The sequence below is a fragment of the Colobus angolensis genome, unplaced genomic scaffold, assembly GCF_000951035.1.
Source record: "Colobus angolensis palliatus isolate OR3802 unplaced genomic scaffold, Cang.pa_1.0 Scaffold137, whole genome shotgun sequence".
NCBI lineage: Eukaryota > Metazoa > Chordata > Mammalia > Primates > Cercopithecidae > Colobus > Colobus angolensis.
In genome coordinates this window covers 4,410,955-4,432,232 of record NW_012114455.1, presented here as the reverse complement: position 1 = coordinate 4,432,232, position 21,278 = coordinate 4,410,955, and the positions used below count along the sequence as shown (strand labels likewise).

Sequence of the window (21,278 nt, the reverse complement as noted above, 5' to 3'; positions counted from 1 at the left end):
ACATTGTACATTAGAAGGTGATGAATGCTATGAAGAAGAGAAAACCAGAGGAGGGAAATAGGCAGTGCAGGGATGGGAGGGCTTCTCTGAAAACATATAATTTGAGCAAAGACTTGATCTAACATTATGAAAACAGAGCTCTACATACTTCCATAATTTTATTTTGAAAAGTGACAGATTGCCCGACATTGGTCTCAAAGTCCCTCTGGAAAGCCAATTCCTTTTCATTAGTTCTTGTATGAGTGAGAGTTGTTTATGTTGTAGGATAGTAAAGTTAGCTAAGAAACTTGACAGCATCTCTTTGATGTTTGGGAGAGGAATAGTGAAAGGTGAGATGAACCCCATCTTTTAAAGACTCAAGCACTTTTCGCATATTTCGAATCAGGTGATTGTCAAGTCTGAGGTCTTGGATTCGTGTTGAATTAGAATGGCCATTCAAATCAAGAAACTTTAAATCCCAGCACTTCCCACGATTTGCCTTTTGACCTATGTCTGAAGTACTTGGCAGGAAAGGACAAGTTTCTGGGGTCAGTGTAGCAGAAGTAGACAGGTAACTTCATCCTGAAGGAGCACTACTTCTTTTGTTTGTTTGTTTGTTTTGTTTTGAGACGAACGAAGTCTTGCTCTTGTGCCCCAGGCTGGAGTGTGATGGTGCGATCTTGGCTCACTGGCCGGAGTGTGACAGCACGATCTCGGCTCACTGCAACTTCCATCTCCTGGGTTCAAGCAATTCTTCTGCCTCAGCCTCCTGAGTAGCTGGTATTACAGGCGTGTGCCACCACACCTGGCTAATTTTTATATTTTTAGTAGAGACAGAGTTTCACCATGTTGGACAGGCTGGTCTTGAACTCCTGACCTCAGGTGATCCACTCACCTTGGTCTCCCAAAGTGCTGGGATTATAGGCGTCAACCACCGCGCCCGGCCAGGAGCAATCCCTCTTTTGTGGCCTGGCAGGTGGGCAGGAAACACTTCAGTCCCTGAGCTGTGCATCCACACATCAGACAGAGCACAGTCGTTAAAAGAAAAAGAACCATCAAGTTTTGGTAGGTGGAACGTGGTCTCACTTATTATATCACAGAATCAGAGGCTCCTTTTTAGACTGGAAGGACTTCAGACATTATCTAAACCAGACATGCAAATTAGCACAGGCCCAGAGGCCCAAAGCCTGAGAGAAAGCATATGTGGCCATGTAAGAATTTTAATAGAAATTGAAATTATGACTCATAGCAAAAAACTGCCTCTCTCTAACCTCCTCTAGTATATTGGGCAGGGCTGATAATTATTTTGCAGACAGGCCCAAAAGGCCAAAGACTTCTTGAGCTCAAAGATTGTTCAAAATGATACCAAGAATAATTTTCATCTCTTTGGAAGAGTGATACCTAAAACTTATCAAGCATAGGATCGTTTGTGGTGTTACTAAGGGCTCTTAAAGATTCTTCATGGGAAGAAATTCCATAATTTCTCATGAATCTATTCCAAACAGGGAAATGGCTCATGGCAAAGGAAAGAACTCTGGGCTGAGGGGTCAGAACTCCTTGCTTTGCCTCTCATCTCTGTCAATTATGAGCTGTGTGGTCTGAGGCAAATGACTTAACTTCTCTGAACCTCTTAGTGAACCTCTCTGTAAAAGGTAGATACTTGGCAGGGGCAGGAGAGAGTGGTGTGATTATTCTTAAATTTAAGAGTTTGGAAAAGCAAATAGCACACTGGATCCTCACAGGGATCTTTTGAGAATAAATGAGACCGTGCATATGAAAATGCTTTCTATACTCTAAAGCATCCCACAGAATTCTAGCTGATACTGTTTTTCAGAGTTTAGTTCATGAGACATAAGAAGTTAATTTTTCTTGTATCAACCAAAGCTAATTTCTTCTGGTTCTTCCTTTATTGGAGCAGGATTGAGTAAATATTCAATGGTATTTACTGAATATCTACAGGGCTGGAAGAAAAGAGCCAGGAGAAAACTCACAATTAAAGACCACAAGGTAATCTGTAATTAGGTCCGTAAATAGCCTGTAAATGAGGTGAGGCTCTGAGAAGAGACTATAGTCTTAAGGAGGAATAAAAATGTATCTTGAGGCAGATAGGAATTGAATCAAGTTTCAAAGAGTGTGTTGGATTTTGACACATAAAGTAATTGTCCCACTCAATTTTTACCATCTTTTCTTTAGAATATTTCAAATACAAGAATTTAAACTTTATCAAAGAGGCATGTTAAGCCTCTTTTTAAAATTTTTATTTTAAAATATTCTTTAGAATATTTCAAATACAAGAATTTAAACTTTATCAAAGAGGTATGTTAAGCCTCTTTTTAAAATTTTTATTTTGACACAGGGCCTCACTCTATCGGTCAGGCTGGAGTGAAGTGGCGCAATCTTGGCTCATTGAGGCTTTGACCTCCTAGGCTCAACAAGCAATTCTGTGCCTAAGCCTCCAAATAGTTGGGACCAGAGGCCTGTGCCACCATGCCTGGCTAATTTTTTTTATTTGATGTAGTGATTGACTCTCACCATGTTGCCTAGGCTGATCTTGAACTCCTGAGTTTAAGTGATCTTTCCGCCTTGATCTCCCAAAGTGTTGGGATTACAGGTGTGAGCCACCACACCTGACCCATGTTAAACATCTTGATCTTACGGATCCCGAGACCAGAAAGAAAAAACCCACTGACATCCTGGATAGTGTTTCTAGCCTCCATATTTCCTCCTCAAAGGCTTTCTTTCCTCCAACAAGGATATTTCATGAGAAACAACCTCTTTATTAACTTAGATAAGGGCTTCTGAAAAGAGAGAGTTATTAAATCTATAAAAAGAGATTAGAAAGGTTTTTATATTAAAATAACAAATGATGTTTCCTATACATTGGCCTTTCACTAGAAGATACCCTAAACTCATAGATCTCTGTCTGGCATAAAAGAAGCTTCTCTCTCTCTCTCTCTCTCTCTCTGTGTCTCTCTCCAGATAGATGAAAGAAAGAATTTGGTTGATGAGAATTTGGTTAAACAAGTTTCTTTTAAATACCTTCCAGCTACCAGTCCCCACAAATAACCTCCCTGTGGTGGAATTTCCAAATCAGTATATTAGGCAGAAGCAACACATTTGGAATACTCTTTACTGAGGTGGCCCCTGGTAGGACATTGTGGGCCTGCCCCTTTTTTTCCCAAAGTATTTTGGGACCCCTCTCCTCTAAACAGCCAACGGGGATCACATCTAACTTCTATCACGAACCAAGCAATGGCAATGAAGCTGCATCAAGCAAGGCCAACTGCACTTGGAGTCTTTGCTCTGTCGTCTGGAGTGGGATGAGTGTGCAGTGTCATGGTCAAACTTGGTAGAGATGGGAGGCCTAAAATAGTAACATCCGAGAGTCTGCAGATAAATTAGAAGACATGCAAAACCCAAATGGCCCACCCAGTGGGTGTGAACTGCCACTGAGAACTGTCGTGGAGCTCTGCCCTGCCAAGTACTCAGGGTCATGAAGGCCCCTCCCTGGCAGTGCAGGAGGAGTCGTTGTTGGGCTGAGTCCAGTGGGAACCAATGGGGAGGGTGCTCTGGAGTCCCCCAGCACCATTCCCACAGCCTGGCACCAGTTCCCTGCTCCACTTGGAGATTTACCTAATGTCACCCTCCTTTACTAAAATGTTGCTGGGCTCATGCATTCATTGTCACCATCATTAATGTTGCAGAGCCCATGGGTGCCTGTGAGGGTCCTGATTTATTCAGAGTGCATCTAAGGGCAGCTCTGATAAGAAAGACCAAAGACAGCCCAGGGAGGGTAGAAAGGGCAAAGTGGGAACTTCTGAGTGGCCAGTTGCAGTGCCTGGCCTGGCACCTTTTGGCACAGGGGTGAGAAGAGGCGAACTCTGTAGTGGCAGGAAGGCGCCTTTCTTCTCCAGTTAAGCACTGGGATGAAGCCCTGGCTCTCAATACTGGGGCAGTGCAGGGGCTGGACATTCCAGAGCAATGGAAGGAGATTATTCTAAGAACATAAGTGCTCAGCTCCAACGTTCTCCTCATTCCTTCATCGACTGAGGGCACAGGTGAATTTATGAGGGGCATGGGGCAGCTGGAGCATCCTGGACATGTCTTTAAGATGCTTTAAGCTGATTTTGACATCTCTTCCTTCTCCTTGGGAATCATGGGTTTGTGAAGCTTGTAGAGGCAGAGGATTACCCATGAAACTGGTAGAGCCATGAAATTATTTGAGGGAAACTTTATTTCTCTCAAATAAATTTCCCTCAAATAATAAATTTATTAAATTTATTGACTTTATCCATCCCCACTCTTATTTTGTTTTGTCTCTGAGACAGGGTCTTGTTCTGTTGCCCAGGTTGGAGTGCAGTGGTGCAATCTTGGCTCATGGCAGCCTCGATCTCCTGGGCTTGAGCAATACTCCCACCTTAGCCTCTGGAGTAGCTGGGACTATAGGAACACACCACTACGCCTGGCTACTTTTGTTTATTTTTTGTAGATATGGGGTCTAGTTGTGTTGCCAGGGCTGATCTTGAACTCCTGGGCTCAAGCGATCCTCTCACCTTGGTTTCCAAAGTGCTGGGATTACAGGTGTGAGCCACTGTGCCTAGATGGTTTCTTAAATTCAGTTTATTGAAATTCTTATCGATAGAGTGTTACTCAATATAATACTTTCTTTTCTAAATCTCTTTTGTTACTCAATATAATACTTTCTTTTCTAAACCTCTTTTTGTCCTTTATCCTCTTAAATGTAGTATGAAACACAAAAGGATATGTATACAATTATATAAATTATAAAGCATAACAATGGGAAAAAATCTGTGAAACCACCACAAATGATGCTGCCTATATGTTGGCCTTTCACTAGAAGATGCCTGAAACCCATTTGTCTCCATGTGGCATGGAAGAAGCTTCCTCTCCCTTTCTCTCTCCAGAGACAGATAGAAAGAAAGAATTTGACTGATGAGCACGGACAAAGCACGTTTTTTAAAAATACTTTGCAGCTCCATTGCCACCGCCCCACCACACCCGGCAAATAACCTCTTTAAAGTGGAATTTCTAAAATTCTAAATTGCTAGATTGCTTCTTGAAATGCAAATAAGATTGATGGCATTGGGTCAGGCTCCTGATTTTTTAGGTGGTAGCAGGAGTCAACAGATGAACATATCTTAACAACTAGACAACATCAGCTACCTGGGGGAAATGCATGATGGGGGTGGTAGATGGAGTTGGGAAGGGCCATTTCGGAGCTCTTGCCATTGCCTAGGTGGGGAGGGGACTGCAGGAACAGCCTCTCTTCTGTTTCATACTAGCTTTGTGACTCAGGCTTAACATCATACCTGTGATTCAGGTAAAATGGGAATAATCATAGTGCCAACTTCATAAGGTTTTATGAAGGATAAATGTGAAGTGAATAGGAAATTTCTTGGCACATAGTAGGTGCTTAACAAATGTTAGCTCTTATTGTGGCTGCCTGGGGCATAAGAAAAGTTAAGACAGGAAGGTGGAATTGAGCAGAAAGTACATTCTCCCTGCAGTGTCACCTTTCCTTGGCTTGGCGTGTCCTCAGCCTCCTCCTGATGGGCGTAGACCTGAAGGGCCTGTGGAGTCCAGCTGAGAGCAGGATCCTGTGGTGGTTGGGGCAAGAGGGGGCTCTGGTGCCATCATCTTGTGATTGAAATCTGTTCTTTATCAGTCTTGCCTCCTTGCTCAGGGATGGGACTGATCACAGTTTCCAAGGAACCACCCTGGGGTCCCAAGCAATGGAAATGTAGGACAGGGTAGAGAGGAAAGGCAGTGCCATGCCAGCAGCTGCAGTGGATAGAGCCAAAACATCCACCTTGCAGAAACATCTCAAAGGGTTAGTTCTACACCAAACTGCTGGGGAATAGTTTAAGGTACTTTGCCTATTATTTTCATCCATCCATCCAATAGTCCCCACCTTCAAGATGCTTCCCGTCTCGCAAGACAGAAGACTGCTAGGCTAGAATCTATTGAATGCTGCATTGGTAAAACAGTGGGTATAAGCAAAGCATCCTGGGGAAGAGCGGACAAGACCGTAATGAGGCGATGCTGTGTGATCTGACCAGGGCCCTAAAGGGTGAGTGTTGTTTCCTGGAATATGGATTGCGGGTGGGGACTGAGACGAATGAAAGGTATACCTGGCAAAGGGAGAACGGGGAAACATGATTCCAAAGTGCGTTTGAAGATAGAGTAGACAGGAACTAAGTCATATTTGAAGGACAGGTCTTTAGGTCAGAACCTAAATGGGCAAAGCTGTATTACCGGAACAAAACTGTCACACCTCCGTGCTCCAGAGAGATCCAGACAGTTCTGGAACTTGTCTCTAGCGGTCCCACAGAGCTGAATCTGGATGGTCTTCCAATAGGAACACTTTGAAGGATGGGTGATCACCTCACCGTCCCTCAGATTATGGTGGTGACTCAACTGGGTCTGAGTAATTAAAAGAAACCCCAGGATGGCCCCGTTCCCAGGCAGAACACAGACTCCTTTGAACTCTAGGTGGTCACCCCTAATTGTGCCCGTGGCCTGCATAACCTCTGGTAGCTTTGAGGACATCTGAGTTCCCTCCACAGTGGGATGTACGGTGATGTGTTTCATTAAAATAATCCATCAATCAACAGAGAAACTGGGGAGAATGATCATTGGAAGATAAGGTTGTTTGTATCTATTTCAAAAGAATCCTCAAAGAAGTAAAACCTACATACACAAAATTCCTCCTCTGATGGAATAGGCCCACTTTTAATAAGGCAGTGGACTGATACTCAGTCTTTTGCCTCATTATCCTGGAACAGATTTACACTTGTCTTAGGAAACGGGCTAACTGTTTCCAATAATTTGAGGAAAGTGTGTCCTAGTCGCTGTGTAAGGCACACGTGTGCAATAGCAGTTCGCACAGCACACCCACGAAAAGAAATAACAGTCCTTTTACTTAGAGAAAGGAAGGATAATGGTTACTTAGAAAGTGTCCCAGACAAGCTGTCAAATTGAATTCAGAGAGCTGGAGTCTGACTCCAGGACAGGGCGGGCTGGCTAAATTCCCGAGGGATTGGGGTTTCCTGCCTGCTCCAGCTTAGAGACAACGAGTCTTTGTTTCCAGTTCTCTCACTCTCCCTCCTCCCCCGATCTCTGTTTCTCTCTGTCACCCTTGTTCTTTCTCTCTCTCTGTCTCTCTCTCTCTCTCTTAATCTCTCTCGTGGAAAAAAAAAATGCAACTCTCCGAAGAGGGTCAGATAGAAAGCAGACAGAACATTAACTCAGGAATTTCAAAGGAAAACAGTTTTTAAAAAATAAAATGGAGAGAGTAAGCTACTGTCTATCCCATCATCATAAATCTTGCCTTTGGAGCACAGAAACAGCATATATACATATACACACACACACATCCAGCAATCATCCCTGATTTTGCTAAGAATGGCTTAGATGCATTTTATCATAAAGGAAGAATATATAATGACAATGTTATTCATGGGCTCTCCTGCGAGGCCGCAGTACCCTCCAATGGGAAGTGTGTGTGCGCTGATGTAGACGGAGCCTGTGGGGCCACAGAACCTGCTGCATGACAGATGTTATTTACTCCCTAAAAATAACAGATTACGTCACAGTATTACAGGCCTTTTCCTTCGGGTACACATGTCCCAGACCAAGCCCCCATAGGCAGGGCTCTACAAGGCAACACACACACAGCCCACCTCCACACTGAGCACCAGCTTGCACCCTCCCATACACACACACACACACACACACACACACACACACACACACACACACAAGGCTGCCCAATGCCTGCCCTCCCAAGGGCTGCACCCAGGAGCGCATCAGCTTGATACAGGCCGTGCATATTGCAAGGAACAAATATGCCGTACTCGGGAACCCGTTCACCCGGAGAAATAAGGCAGAGATGTCTTGAGGCATTTTTTGAGTTATGGAAAATTTCAAAGATATATAAAAGTAGAGAGCAGAGTCTAATGAACCCTGAGGCCCCATCACCCCGCTTTAACAATCATGAATTCATGGTCAATCTTATTTCAGCTCCATGCCCACCTACTCTGCTCTCCCTGGCCCAGTTATTTTGATACAAGTCCCTGACCGTCAACTCCTTCACTGAGCTTCCTGTCTCACAATGAAAGGTCTAACTGCGCCCGGTTCTCCAGGTTTCAGAAAGCCATGGTGCACAGGTTCTATCCCAGGCTCTCTTCCTGAAACCCACATCCAACACCCAGGCCTCAGTTATTCCTGCAAGGGCTCACCTGGGCTCCCGTCTCCAAAACCCAACTTGAAAACTCGCACCCACTCCAGCAAACACACTGGTTTCCTTGGTGCCTTCCTCCTTCCCTTTGCCTCAATATCTATTTCCAGCCCTGCCAGGCTGAATCTTGCTAGAGGTCTCCAACTTTCATTATGACTTCTAAAATCATAAAGGACATCCATACAGGAGCTAAATGCAGGGGAAATGGAAAGACGTGGTAATATATGTGAATTGCTCTCACTCCAAAGCACAGTAGCTCCTTCCTTACTTAGCTGTGTGTCTCTCTGTTTGACTAGAACCTGCTTGAGGGAAGGTGGTATGCTGTGTTCACCATAGTTTCAGGGCTCAGCCTGGTATTCTATGCACAGAAGATTCTCCATAAGAAAGAAATGAATGAATAGAGGAGAGCATCAATCACATAATTTAGGTCTATTCCTGACTAAGGTACCAGGTATCTACAATATCTGCCTATATAGGAATAAATGTATATATTTGTCTTCACTCCCTGTGTGACCATGGCTGGGTCTACACCTTCTCTGGCCTCAGATCTCTTCTGTTCTGTAAGGGATTTGGAAAAGATGTTCAGCTTGAGTATTAATGATTTTCCATCCCTTCATTACACTCAGAGAACTTCTTGCGTGTAGCATGCATTGTTGTTTTGATTACATGCAGTTTTATATTTCCTTCATATGTCACAGGTGTGTCTCCCTAAAAAGTTGTGTTTTTGCCTTGTTTTTTGAGACAGAGTCTCACTCTGTCACCCAGGCTGGAGTGCAGCAGCGTGATCTTGGCTCACTGCAACCTCTGCCTCCTGGGTTCAAGAAATTCTCCTGCCTCAGCCTCCCTGGTAGCTGGGACTACAGGTGCCCACCACCATATCTGACTAATTTTTTATTTTTAGTAGAGATGGGGTTTCACCATGTTGGCCAAGCTGGTCTCGAACTTCTGACCTCAGGTGATCTGCCCACCTCGGCCTCCCAAAGTGCAGGGATTATAGGCGTGAGCCACCGCCCCCGGCCCCCTAATAAGTTTTAAAGCAGCTTGGCTATCTATGTATAGTATCCTTCACAACCCTTGGTACAGTGTCAACATCTGGTAAACCCTCAAAAATATTGTAATTAGCTTGCAATAATAATGTTAACTACTATTATAATTTTCACTATAATAAATTAGAATAACAATTTACTATCCTTATTATAACTTTTATTGAGCACTTATTGGTGTGTCAGACATTGTGCTGATTTATGAGCTTTACATCATCCCTGAAGGGGCACTACAATTATCCTCATTTATACATGAGGAAACTGAGGCAGAAAAATGTGAGTGCATTGTCCAGGTCACAGTCTGAGTCCAGAGCCTGAGTTTTAATCAGTATGCTATAATGCTGAAATAGGAGACCAATGCCCGCCTTAGGTAAATTGAGAGCATTAAAGAATCCTTACGATGTTGTCAGATGCTTGAATCAAGTATGCTGAGATAATGATTCCAGAAGCAGCCTAGAGGAAGGACAGAACACAGCAAAGGCCTGAATTTGACTCTTGTACTGCTTCATGACCTGGGTGCCTTCTAAGGACTCCTGAAATCTCTCTGTGCCTTGTTTTCATTATCTACGGAAGGGGGATAAAAATACTACCAGCCTTGTCATCTCATGGTGATGGCACCAGAGGGCACAAACGGGATAATGGAAAGGAACGCGCTTGGCAAACCCTACCGGGCTGCCAGAAAGCTGTTGTTACCATGTGCACAGCTCCTGCCACCTAGGACTCTCCTGGAGAGAAGCCAGGCTCTCGTTAACATGGGCTTCAGCACCAACCGGGCATTTCACTCTAAGGGACACAGAAAGGTGGTTTCTCCCCTCTCTTTTCCATACTTAGCACGCAAGCCGACAGACTTTTTATCCATTAGCCAAGGCAACGGCTGGAGATGGCCATTCCGCCTGCAGCGGGGCTGCGGTTTTCTGTTTCTGCGTTCAATGGCAGCCCTGAAAGGCTCCCAGGCTGGGGCTAGAAGCTCAATGCTCCACAGGCCCTTGGCTGGTTGATGAGTTCCAGGAGTTAATAAACAAGGAACTCAATATCCTCTGTCTTTTGGAAAGTCAGAGGTATTTAAACAGATTCAGCATGAGGAACTAAGGAAATGAGGGCTTAGGCATGCAAAGAAGCTCTGAGGAGGAGATGTGCTGATTCTTGCACACTGCTGGGCCAGCTGAGTGAGCTGGGAAGGCCTCCGGCAGGGTTTGCCCAGAAAAACAAAGTGAAGCTCTGACCTGGGACCAGGGCAGACACACGCACATTTGCAGCCTGGAGGACTGGAGAGAACAAGGTGTGGAAAGTCAGTAGCCCTGACTCCAGGACTCTAATATGCTTGAAAAGGTCACTTAACTTCTGCAACCCCAGTGTCCTTCCTATAAAATCACGTTACCAACACCCTATCTACTTTTTAGAGGACTGAATGAGGACATGTCAGAAAGAAATTTCTGAGATGTACTAACATACAGTTGTCAAAATCAGTAATATCATACATCAATAAAATCAGTCATCAATGACAATGACAAAAAAAAACGAATCAGGATCGTACAGTCTCTTCACTTACCTACAGCTTTGTCAATATACCAGTAGGGCCTGCTATTCCTTTTCTAGGACAATCTGGGGCCAGACAACTGCCCAGTGTATCTCCAAGAAAACCCGGAGTAGCTCTAACATGGGCCTCATTTCTCTCCAGTTTGTCTCTGTTCTATAAAGCAGGCTTCTCTAGCTCGGCTGCAGCTTGGATTATAGGAATAACGCGGAGAGCTCTAAAACATTTCCAATGTCCAGGAGTCATCGCTGGAGATTCTGAATTAATGTGTCATTTTTTGGCACTTGGGCATCAGTATTTTTCTATTTTAATTTTTGCATTTACAAAATTTTAGCAAAATATGTAACATAAAACTTGCCATTTTAACCATTTTAAGTGTACAATTTAGTGCCATTAAGTACATTCACAATGCTGTGTGACGATTACCACCATCCATCTTCAGAACCTTTTCATCTTCTCAAATGGAAACTCTTATCCATTAAACACTAACTCCACATTTCCACTCCTTGCCACTCCTGGTAACCACCATCTACCTTCTGGCTCTATAAACTTGACAGTTACCTCCTATGAGTGGGCTCATGCAATATTTGTCCTAGGGTCAGTATTTTAAAAGATCTCCAGGTGATTCTCTGTGCTCTCAGAACTAAGGGCTGATGCCAACCATAAGTTGTGTATCGGTTCATCTTTGGAAAGAGAAGAGTTTAGGGATGAAGTTGGAGCTGATAGTGGGAAAACCGCATGGACAGAAATCAAGTAATGCAAAACATTCACATCTTTGCCCAAGTTACTTTTAGGGTAGGTATTGCTTTTGCAGAAAGGTAGCTGAAAGAGAAAGGCTGTATTTGTCAGAAAGTGAGGGGCTTCTAGTCTAATCCTCTAACCTGGTTTGAGTCCTTGCTCTGCCATTGAGTAGCTGTGTACCCTTCAGTGAGTCACTTAATAGTGCTGAACCCCACTTTCTTTGTCTGCAAAATAGAGATAATAATATCTACTTCAAAGACCCAGTGCAAGGCTCCAAAGCAAAGCATATGAAGGTGTCTGATATATTCCAAAACCCTTTATAGGTGACAGCTGTGGCTGCTATTGTAAATGGATAACAATAGCTTTTATCCTAATTTATTTTTTAAGGGCATTAGCCTTGATAAACTAAAGGTAGAGCATAACTACGCTAGCTGGATCCAATCCATGTCCATAGAATATTTAATTTAAAGGGGCTTAAAGATTGTTCTAAATTAATTTTTAAAATCTAGTCTTACTTCCTGGGCACAAATAACCCCTAGAGATTGCAGCCATTTTCAAGAGACAAGCTGGAAGGGTGATTATACAATTTTAAAGCAAAAAGCCATTCTAATTTGATAAGTGCTTTGAAGACACATTAATAGACAGCATCTCCTCAATTTCCTTGCTTTGTGCTTGATGCCAGCACCTGCCCTTTGTGGATTGCACCAGTGTGCACTCACACACACACGCGCACACACACACACACACAGAGCTCTGGTGCTCTTGATGAACTCTGGATTTGTTTGGGGCTGTGTGTGTCTTATTCAAAGAAGATGGAGCCAAGGTTGCCTGATGTCTTCTAATAGCTAATAGATAGTGTTTAGAGCAGGGCAGGAGAGCCAGTGAGAGGTGGGGAGGAGGCAGGGAGGGATAGAGGGAGGGCTTGGTTAGCCTTGTCTTGCTAATGCACTTTGTTTTGTGGCTTGATGGGTCCTTCAGACAGATTCAGACCACCTCACAAGGGGAAGGCAAAGAAGAGCAAGACAGCTCAAGTGGAGAGCTTTACTGGGGACAAAAGATGCACCTGCAAAGCACAGGCTTAATCGTCTCTAGAGGCCAGGCCCAATGTTGGGAGATAAATGCCGGCACCACCTGAATAAGGTCCTGGCAACGTGCGTTTGCCTGGATACTACAGTTAATTCATTTCAGAAGAGGGGTTGCTACCCAGCAAGAGGGAGCTGCTCCTGCAATAAGCCTGAATGAGCCAGCAGTGTTACAAATGTACTCCCTAAACACAAAAGGGCCAAGGGAAGGAAATGCGTATAGCAGGTAGACGACAGGGCTGAATAGTAAGACCTGCGGAGGAGGAGGAGGAGGAGGAGGAAGGAGGTGGCTAGCAACACATTTCAATTTGGATAAACCAGTTTCTAAACTAAACCCTATATCTGAAGCCCAGTATCAGAAAATCTTTCATTAGCTCTGCTTCAGAGCCTCACTGGCTAATTCTGATGTTAGTAGCAGGTTGTAGCCTGAAGTGTTGGAGAAACTTACAAAAATTCGAATTCAGCAGTTCAGAGGTTAGGGCTCCTCCCATCCCTCCCTCCCTCCTTCCCTTCCTTCCTTCCTTCCTTATAGCCTTGCTTCCCTCCCTCCCTATCTTCCTTCCCTTCCCTTCCTTCTCTCTTTCTCTCTCTGCAGTCATTTTCCCCTTCTTTTTTCCTTCCTTCCATTTGTGGATCCCTATCCACAAATGAAATACAACTCAGTATGTGAAAGAAATCAAAGGACAGTGGCCCTTGAGCCATCACAATGTGGCTCCTGTCATCTCCTTAGAAGCCAAGAGCTCCAGAGTCAGGGCTGGCCTCTTGCTGACCGAGTTCCTCCCTTCATTTGACAGGAAACCGAGGTTCAGGGTCTGAAGTGATTTTCTCACGGGAAGCCAGAGGTGCCCTGACCTTCAATCTGATGCGTTTGCCACTAAAATATATTTTCTGTCTTACAGATATTTGCAACAGCATATTAAAATAGGTCATCAAGTGGAATCTGACTCACAATGTAGAATGAATCCATAGAAATTCAGTTTTCATGACAAAACTCAAGAAATCTGATTTGGAAAGGAAAAACAGTGGCAGAAACAGGACTGGTTCAGGGTGAATAGGAGAGAAGGAAGCACATGAAAAAACACAAATATTAAAAGTGGATCCATTCTGTTGTATACCTTTTCCACTAAACCTTCTGGCCATTATTCAATTATAAATTGTTAACAGGAAACACAAACTTCTATGTGATCAAAGTTGTAACCTTGGGCAAGACACCCAGCTAGTGTCTTTGGGTCTCTGTTTCCTTCCTACCCCATGCAGATGTTGAGCCAAATGGTCCTTCCTTAGAAGAGCCTTTGTTTCTCTGAAAGGTTATGCTATGCTGCGCTATACGTAACTGATTCTGAGAGCTTCTGCCTTTCTTCTATATTATGGGGAAGGTGAGTTAGAGAAAAACTGGGGACAGAGAGCGAGCCAAGGAGGACAGAGTGCCTGCCACACTCTTATTATTTATTCTTCAAGCTCCTATTCAAAAGTCCCCTCCTCTGTGGAATTTTTGTCATGCCATGCAAATATTTTTTCCAGTCTCTCTCTGGTTCCTAATAATTATACGTTCACATTCTTTTCTCCTTGAAACCAGGTACCATGAATTACTCACTTGTTTCAATGCCGGAAATCTAACACAGTATCGGAACCACGCCTCACGACGTCTCATAAAGACACTGAGCAATGCTATTGTGACATTTACTAAAATCTTCATCGGCAAAGAGCATTTGCTGAGGCAGTTTTCCTTCTCAACAAAACCAAACCAAACCAGACCAAACCCTTAAGCCACCATTTAAAAAATGTATTGACATTGCTAAATTTTTTTTTGAGACAGAGTCTCACTCTATCGCCCAGGCTGGAATGCAGTGGCGTGATCTCGGCTCATTGCAGCCTCTGCCTGCTGGGTTCAAGCGATTCTCATGTCTCAGCCTACCGAGTAGCTGGGATTACAGGTACCTGACACCATGCCTGGCTAATTTTTGTATTTTTAGCTGAGATGGGGGTTTTGCCATGTTGGCCAGGCTGGTCTTCGAACTCCTGACCCCAAGTGATCCACCCACTTCAGCCTCCCAAAGTGCAGAGATTACAGGTGTGAGCCACCATGACCGGCTGCTAAAATTTCTTTGGAAAAAAACCTTTAAGGGTAGACATGCTGGAATCCTTGAAATCCTCATTTCATTATTTTCATCAGAGAAAACTCCCAACTTTCAACTTTGAAAGGAAGCAGCATTCATTTTTTCCTAAACGTAACATGTTTTCCCGCATGGAGTGACAACTTCAAGTTGTATCTTTGTGATATTATTACAAGATACTGTAAAACCTTCTTTACTGTACTTTTGCAACTGGTAGCACAAGTGGCAGAAGTCTTTGGCTTCTCGTCTTTGTATGCCAGGAAAAGTTGAGTGGAACAAGCAAGCTGGTTTTTTGCCACAACCTTAACTGCACGGGACTGTGTCATGTCTGGTTCAGAAGAAAATGTTAAGTGCACAAAAGAACAAACTTACCTTCTTTGACACTCAGTCGTGAGGATTGGTCTGGGTGGGAGGTTGTATTATAGGCCAGCAGTGAACCTGAGAGGCAAAACATAAACAGGTTATCACCCAAATGTTCTTCTGAGACCAAGAGTAGAGATGACATGAGGAGGGAGGGGAAAGGGAAAGAGATGGGGAGAGGGGAAGAGGGACAGAGGACTCCTAGAAAGAAAGGAAAAGCGAATGGAATCCATTTGCTTGGAGACAATCGTACAGGCCTGTAATAACTTTATGGAGTAAAGAGACAGAATACATTGGAATGACATGCTCTCTGCGGAAACAAACAGCATGACGCCTGAGCTGCCATATTCATCGTTCTGAAATGCTCTGGTCTGTGCCATCTCATGATGGGAACACAGCACTGAGAACCAGTGAACCCGGGTCTGTTCCAGTTGTTATTAACTCACCATGTGACAGTTGGTGAGCGACTTGTCTAGATTTTGATTTTTTTCTTGAACTAGAGCAGAGGTTGGCAGACTTCTTCTATCAAAAGGAGGGAGTAAATATTTTGGCTTTATAGGCTAACTACAGTCTCTGTTGCAGTCTTCTTAGTTTTTGTTGTTTTATACATGGGCCACTTTTGGCCAGATTTGGCCTGCAGCTTATAGTTTGCCATGGCCTGGAGGAGAAGCTAGTATCACTCCTTCCTGCTGTGGTATCCTTTGGGTTTACATACATATGACTCCTTTCCCAGGTAAGGGTAAGGTGCACGGGTATCTGTTACTGGTGGAGGGGCGCTGGGAGTTGGGAAGGAGGTGAGTGGTAGTATTCCAATAGGAACTTTTGCTTCCCTTCACCTATGTCTAAGAGCACGCACGGAACCTGAGGAGTCATGCATTGAATTTTCTGTAATCTCAGAATGCTGATATCCAATCTTTAAAAATTCAACTTCAATGCATACCTCTTCTATACCCAGAACTTCGAAAGAATAATTTGTTGTTGTTGCATGTAAAACATATTCTCCCTTCTTTCCTAAAACTAGATTTGTTCCTCTGTTTAAAGCGAATTCAAGGTTGTAATTTATGAAATTTAGGCATTTTTGCCATTCTCTTTGAGACTCTCCTAGGGAAATCTTAAAGAGCCCTCGAAACTAGGGCTGGGATCTGCTTTTACAAAACATACCATAAGCTCAACACATGTGTCTGAGGCTAAGACAATTCTTCTAAACAACCCTTTTTCCTGCTCCCTGTGGCCGAGTGGACTGGCTTGGGTGCCAGGGGTGGGAATGGGCTGTCAGACACTCCTATTTTTAGTCTCCAGTCATGGAAGGGATGCAGAAATGGAGCTGCCGCCTCACCCAGCTGTGGGCGTTTGGTTGTGTGCCTCAGAGAAAATGTGTGCACTACCCAAGCCAGACGATGAGGAAGTAATTTATTTATTTATTTTTGAAATGGAGTTTCGCTCTTGTTGCCCAGGCTGGAGTGCAATGGCGCGATCTCAGCTCACTGCAACCTCCGCCTACCAGGTTCAAGCGATTCTCCTGCCTCAGCTTCCCCAGTAGCTGGGATTACAGGCGTGCACCAACACGCTCGGCTAATTTTGTATTTTTAGTAGAGATGGAGTTTCTCCATGTTGGTCAGGCTGATCTTGAAATCCTGACCTCAGGTGATCTGCCTGCCTTGGCCTCCCAAAGTGCTGGGATTACAGGTGTGAGCCACTGCACCTGGCCAAGGAAGAGAATTTTATAAGAATTGTCCAACTGCCTAGAACATGACTGTTAGTTCTAGCTCTGCAGCAGCTCCAGACGAAAACAAGAAGGGGGATGACGGGGGTGGTACTGAGCCCTCTGTATGCCAAAGTGTGGCTATGTGGATGCCATTTTAGAAATGAGACAGTCACATGAACGTAACATTCAAGAGCCAGTTACATTTGGTTATTCCATTTTCAAGAATATCAATGACAAAGTAAGGCTGGGACAAGTTCCTGTTAATGGTCATGCAGCAAAAAATGATGTTTTGGGCAAAGGTGGACCACATACTTGACAGTAGTAAGAGTGTATTTTTACTGTATTTTTAAATGTTTAGATGTACAAATACTTGCCATTGTGCTACAATCGCCTACCATATTCAGTACAATAACATGCTATACAGGTTAGTAAGCTAGGAGCCACAGGTTGTAGCATACAGCCTCAGTGTGTAGTAGGCTATGCCATGTGGGTTTGTGTAAATACATTTTGTGATATTCACATGAAGAAGAGCTATCCCCATCATGAAGCAAAGCATGACTGCATGTTTATTAAGCAAATGAGAGTTTAAAATTAGACCTGCATCTTATCACTGACTAGCTTCGTGCCCTCCATTGATTTCTCTCATCTCTCTGAGCCACCAGTTTCTCATCTGCAAAATGGGTGAATACCACTTAATGGCATGGTGAAGATTAAATCAAATAAGGCATGTAATGTGCTCAGAATGGACGTTGGCTCATAAGTGTTCCATAAATGCTAGCTACGATCATTACTATTTTTACATCCTTTCTCCCACAGATGTCACAATTACATACAATAGTTCTCTTTATACATGCGTTTACTGAACATTAGTCTTGTCCTCTGATTAAAGTTATGAATGGGTTCTGCTGCAATAGGAAATAATCCGGCACAACTGGAAGGAAGTGAAGAAATGGAACCAAACGTTCCGAGGGAATACAAAGAAATCCCAGAAGCAGGACCAAGAATGCGTGCCTCTCTGTCTCTGACGTTCTCTCCCTCAGGCTGAAACCTCACTGCTGGAGCAAATAAAGAAAACTGATGGTCTCTGAGGAGCAAACTGCCTGAGTCATTAGTGCAGATGTAGCCAAAAGCACGAACCTTAGATAAACCACATTTATTACATTTCCCCCTTGGTGAAAGTTCTTCTTTGGGCACACGTGAATTCCACAGGAAACTCCCAGAAAGCCAAGAGAAAGGGTCATTTGACCTCTCCAAAGCTTGCATGAAATACATATTTCATGGCAACCTAGGAAGAGGATTTTGCCCTAAAGACTGTTCTTGGTTCAAGTTTCACTCCTAGAAGGAGAGGCTGCCTTCCCCGAGCAGGGGCTGGTTGGGGGCATCTGGCCTCTCACCCGGGGGACCCAGATTCCCTCCTCTTCTCCGATTTCTACTTCATCAGTTCCCCAGGCTCTGTTTTCTTAAGGAACTTGTTCCGATGCAGGCAGGTCCTCCTGGAGCCCGGCCTCCCTCTCTGTGGCTTTGGACTGCTTTCTCCTGCTCTTGAGGCTCTTTCTGGCCTGACACTGCCACAGGCCTGTGCTGCTGAGCTCCCCGTCCTTCCTGATACCAGCACCTCAGGGTAAACAGGCCACGATGAAGGGGGGGGGATGCAACGCATTCCCAGAACATGCACAGTGTGCCAGACGCTTTCCATCTATTCTCTTACTTAATCCTTGCATAAGCCACGCAGAGCCAGCATTCCCTTATTTCTTTTTACAGATGAGAGGAGCAACAGTCAGTGAAGTCATATCATTTTCCAAGGATCACACAGTCAGACTGCAGGAGGCAGGAGCCCCATCCTGGTCTGTCCACAAAACCTGTCCTCAGTCCGACAGACCCCACCGCTTCCAGGCTAAATCGTAGAAACAGGCAAAAGTCACCTATGGGGTAGGGAGGCAGGGTGGTGGTTCATTTTGGGGAGGAAGTGGTCGTGGGGTGGAGAGAGGGTACAGGGGGCTGAAATTCTACTCCTTGACCTGGGAGGTGCTTATGTGAGTGAGTGGATTCACTTCACGATAACGCCTCAAGTAGCGCACTTAATGATTTTTGCACTTCTGTGTTATACTTCAGTTCAAACCAAAGTACAAGATTTGCCTACTTGGTTATTTGTAAGTTTCTGTATGTGTTTTTGTATGCATATATTTGCATATGGATGTGTATGCATGTACGTATATCTATTTATTGGGGCATTTTTGCTCTAAAAAGCATAAGTAGTGCCTGCTGAGAATAGAATGGCCTTCCCAAACTGCAAGCATGGGGAAAAGATCATTTTCCATTCTATGTTTGAGCCCATCTCGTGCTAGAGACAGCACAGGGGTCTGAAAGGAGAGGGGAGTGAGCAGGGTGAGGCTTTGCAGGTGTGGGGTAGAACCCCAACAATCACGGTTTCTGCTGCTTCACATTCTCCCAGCCTAACCTGCTTTTCATCGGGGACACCTGGGCCAGGGGACACAAGAGTCCCAGTGCCAAAGCCTTTGTCTCCTGCCTCGCTGTGACCATAGAATTCACCAGTGCCCCCTCACAGCCAGCCTGTTGAATCCAGGTCTCCCTTTTCTCTGGGCTGCACTGCTGTATCAATAGCTCTGGCTGAGGGTGCGGGAGCGGGAGGGTGTAAGGCTCTGGGCTCTTTAAACAACAATCCTGGCTGACTACTGAGTCCAGGGAAACCTGACCTTTTTTGTTCAGCTGGAATTCTGTTCTCCTTCACCGGTCAAACCTCGGCCTGGAAGTGATAAGATTGCACCAGCTTAATTGCCCAGACTCAAAACCTCTGCCCGACCATCTGAGGCTGCAGGTAGAAAGACCACAAAACGCAAAATGTGTTTTCCATTAAAGTTTAAATTAAAAATGGGAATCAAGATAGGCACCTTTTCTGTGGTCTCCCCGTCGCACAGTATATTTCATTCGTTTGAGCAGTCACTGTTTGAAGACGCAGTTTCTTAGTATTTTTTCCAAGTCAGACCCAGATAGACATACAAAACCAACTTGTTTGTAAAATTTAAAAAAGGCTCTTTTTCTTCCTGCCTCCCCTCCTCCCCAGCAGCCTCGGGGCTCCCAGACATGCGCAAACTCCCCCCAGCGGCCCTGCGCCTGAACTGCCGGCCCTGCGCCCTCCGTTTCTTCGAGGTCCATCCCCGCCTTGGCCGGAGAAGGGAGAAATCTCGTTCCCGCAGCTGCTGCTGCGAAGGCTCCTCTGCCACAGCGGGTGTGTCTGGGAGAGATACTGGTGGGGCCGACAGTCCGGCCAAGAGAAGGACAAAGTTAGCGTGGTGATAGGTTTGGCTTAATCGGCCTTCTTCCAGGAGGCCACAGGAAAGTTTTTGGAAAGCATTTATCTCTCGGTCCAAATGACAACAGAAAATGCCGTGGGGGAAGTGGCCGGGCTGCCCACGTGGAAGGCCGGGAGTGAGGCTGCCTTGCCTGTGTGGCGCAGGCTGGCTTGCTGTCTCCAGGGCCGGGGGGACGTCGGCAGCGCAAGGCCAGGGACTGGGACTCCAGACGCCTGAGTCTTAGACACCAGGTGCTCTCAACTGGCTGGACGCCTTTGAACCAACTTCTGAAGCTGTCTGGGCCTCAGTGGTTTCAGCTTTAAAATGGGTGTTGTAGATAGTCGTCCACAAGGGGGCAACCTTTGTTTCTTTGAAGACAGAGCCTCCCTCTGTCGCCCAGGCCAGAATGCAGTGGTGCGATCCAAGCTCACTGCAGCCTCCCCCTCCCGGATACAAACGATTCTCCTGCCTTAGCTTCCCGAGTAGCTGAGATTACAGGAGCCCACCACCACGGCTGGCTGGTTTTTGTATGTTTAGTAGAGACCAGGTTTCACCACGTTGGCCAGGCTGGTCTCAAACTCCTGGCCTCAGGTGATCCGCCCACCTCGGCCTCCCAAAGTGCTGGGATTGACAGGTGTAAACCCTGGAGTTTCCCAGGACCCATGGGAATGACCGCAAGGACCCTGGCCACCCCATGATCATGGTCCTCCTTGCATTTCCTGTGACCGGGGATGGGGGGGTGGAGGGTGGGGGTCGTGTGACACAGCTCCTCCGGCACAGCTGACACGCCCAGGTGTGAAGAACAAACACCTCCCTAGCATGCCTGGCCATCAGACAGGGTCTGTAGGGGCTTAGGAAACTGCTATTTCGTCTCCACCCTGGAAAATATGTTTGCATTTAAAATGTAAAAGTCTAGCTCCCCTCCCAGACCACCAGAATAAATAGTCAAGCACCTTTTGTGAAAATGTAAATTTGATGCCAAAGTTTCTTATCCTATGAAGTTTTCCTTTTTCTGACTTTCTACTAAAACCCAGAAAGATTAGATCAGAGAAGTGCCACCAACTTGGAGTCTCCTGACTTCCAACCAGCCACAGGCTCAGGTCCCCAGTTCTGCTCTATCAACTTTCCTTCACCCGGCAGCACTTCCTC

The 21,278-nt window shown here is 45.1% G+C and overlaps 1 protein-coding gene across 3 annotated transcripts in view; it reads right to left on the bottom strand.

Annotated features, from left to right (window-relative positions):
* Positions 1-21,278, bottom strand: part of FLI1 (Fli-1 proto-oncogene, ETS transcription factor) — a 126,906-nt gene that overhangs the window by 15,988 nt on the left and 89,640 nt on the right. For all 3 annotated transcript variants that reach the window (XM_011934659.1, XM_011934657.1, XM_011934658.1), the window contains one exon: positions 15,126-15,191. In XM_011934659.1, the coding sequence (XP_011790049.1) occupies positions 15,126-15,191 (66 nt within the window). The remainder of the gene's footprint in view (positions 1-15,125; positions 15,192-21,278) is intronic.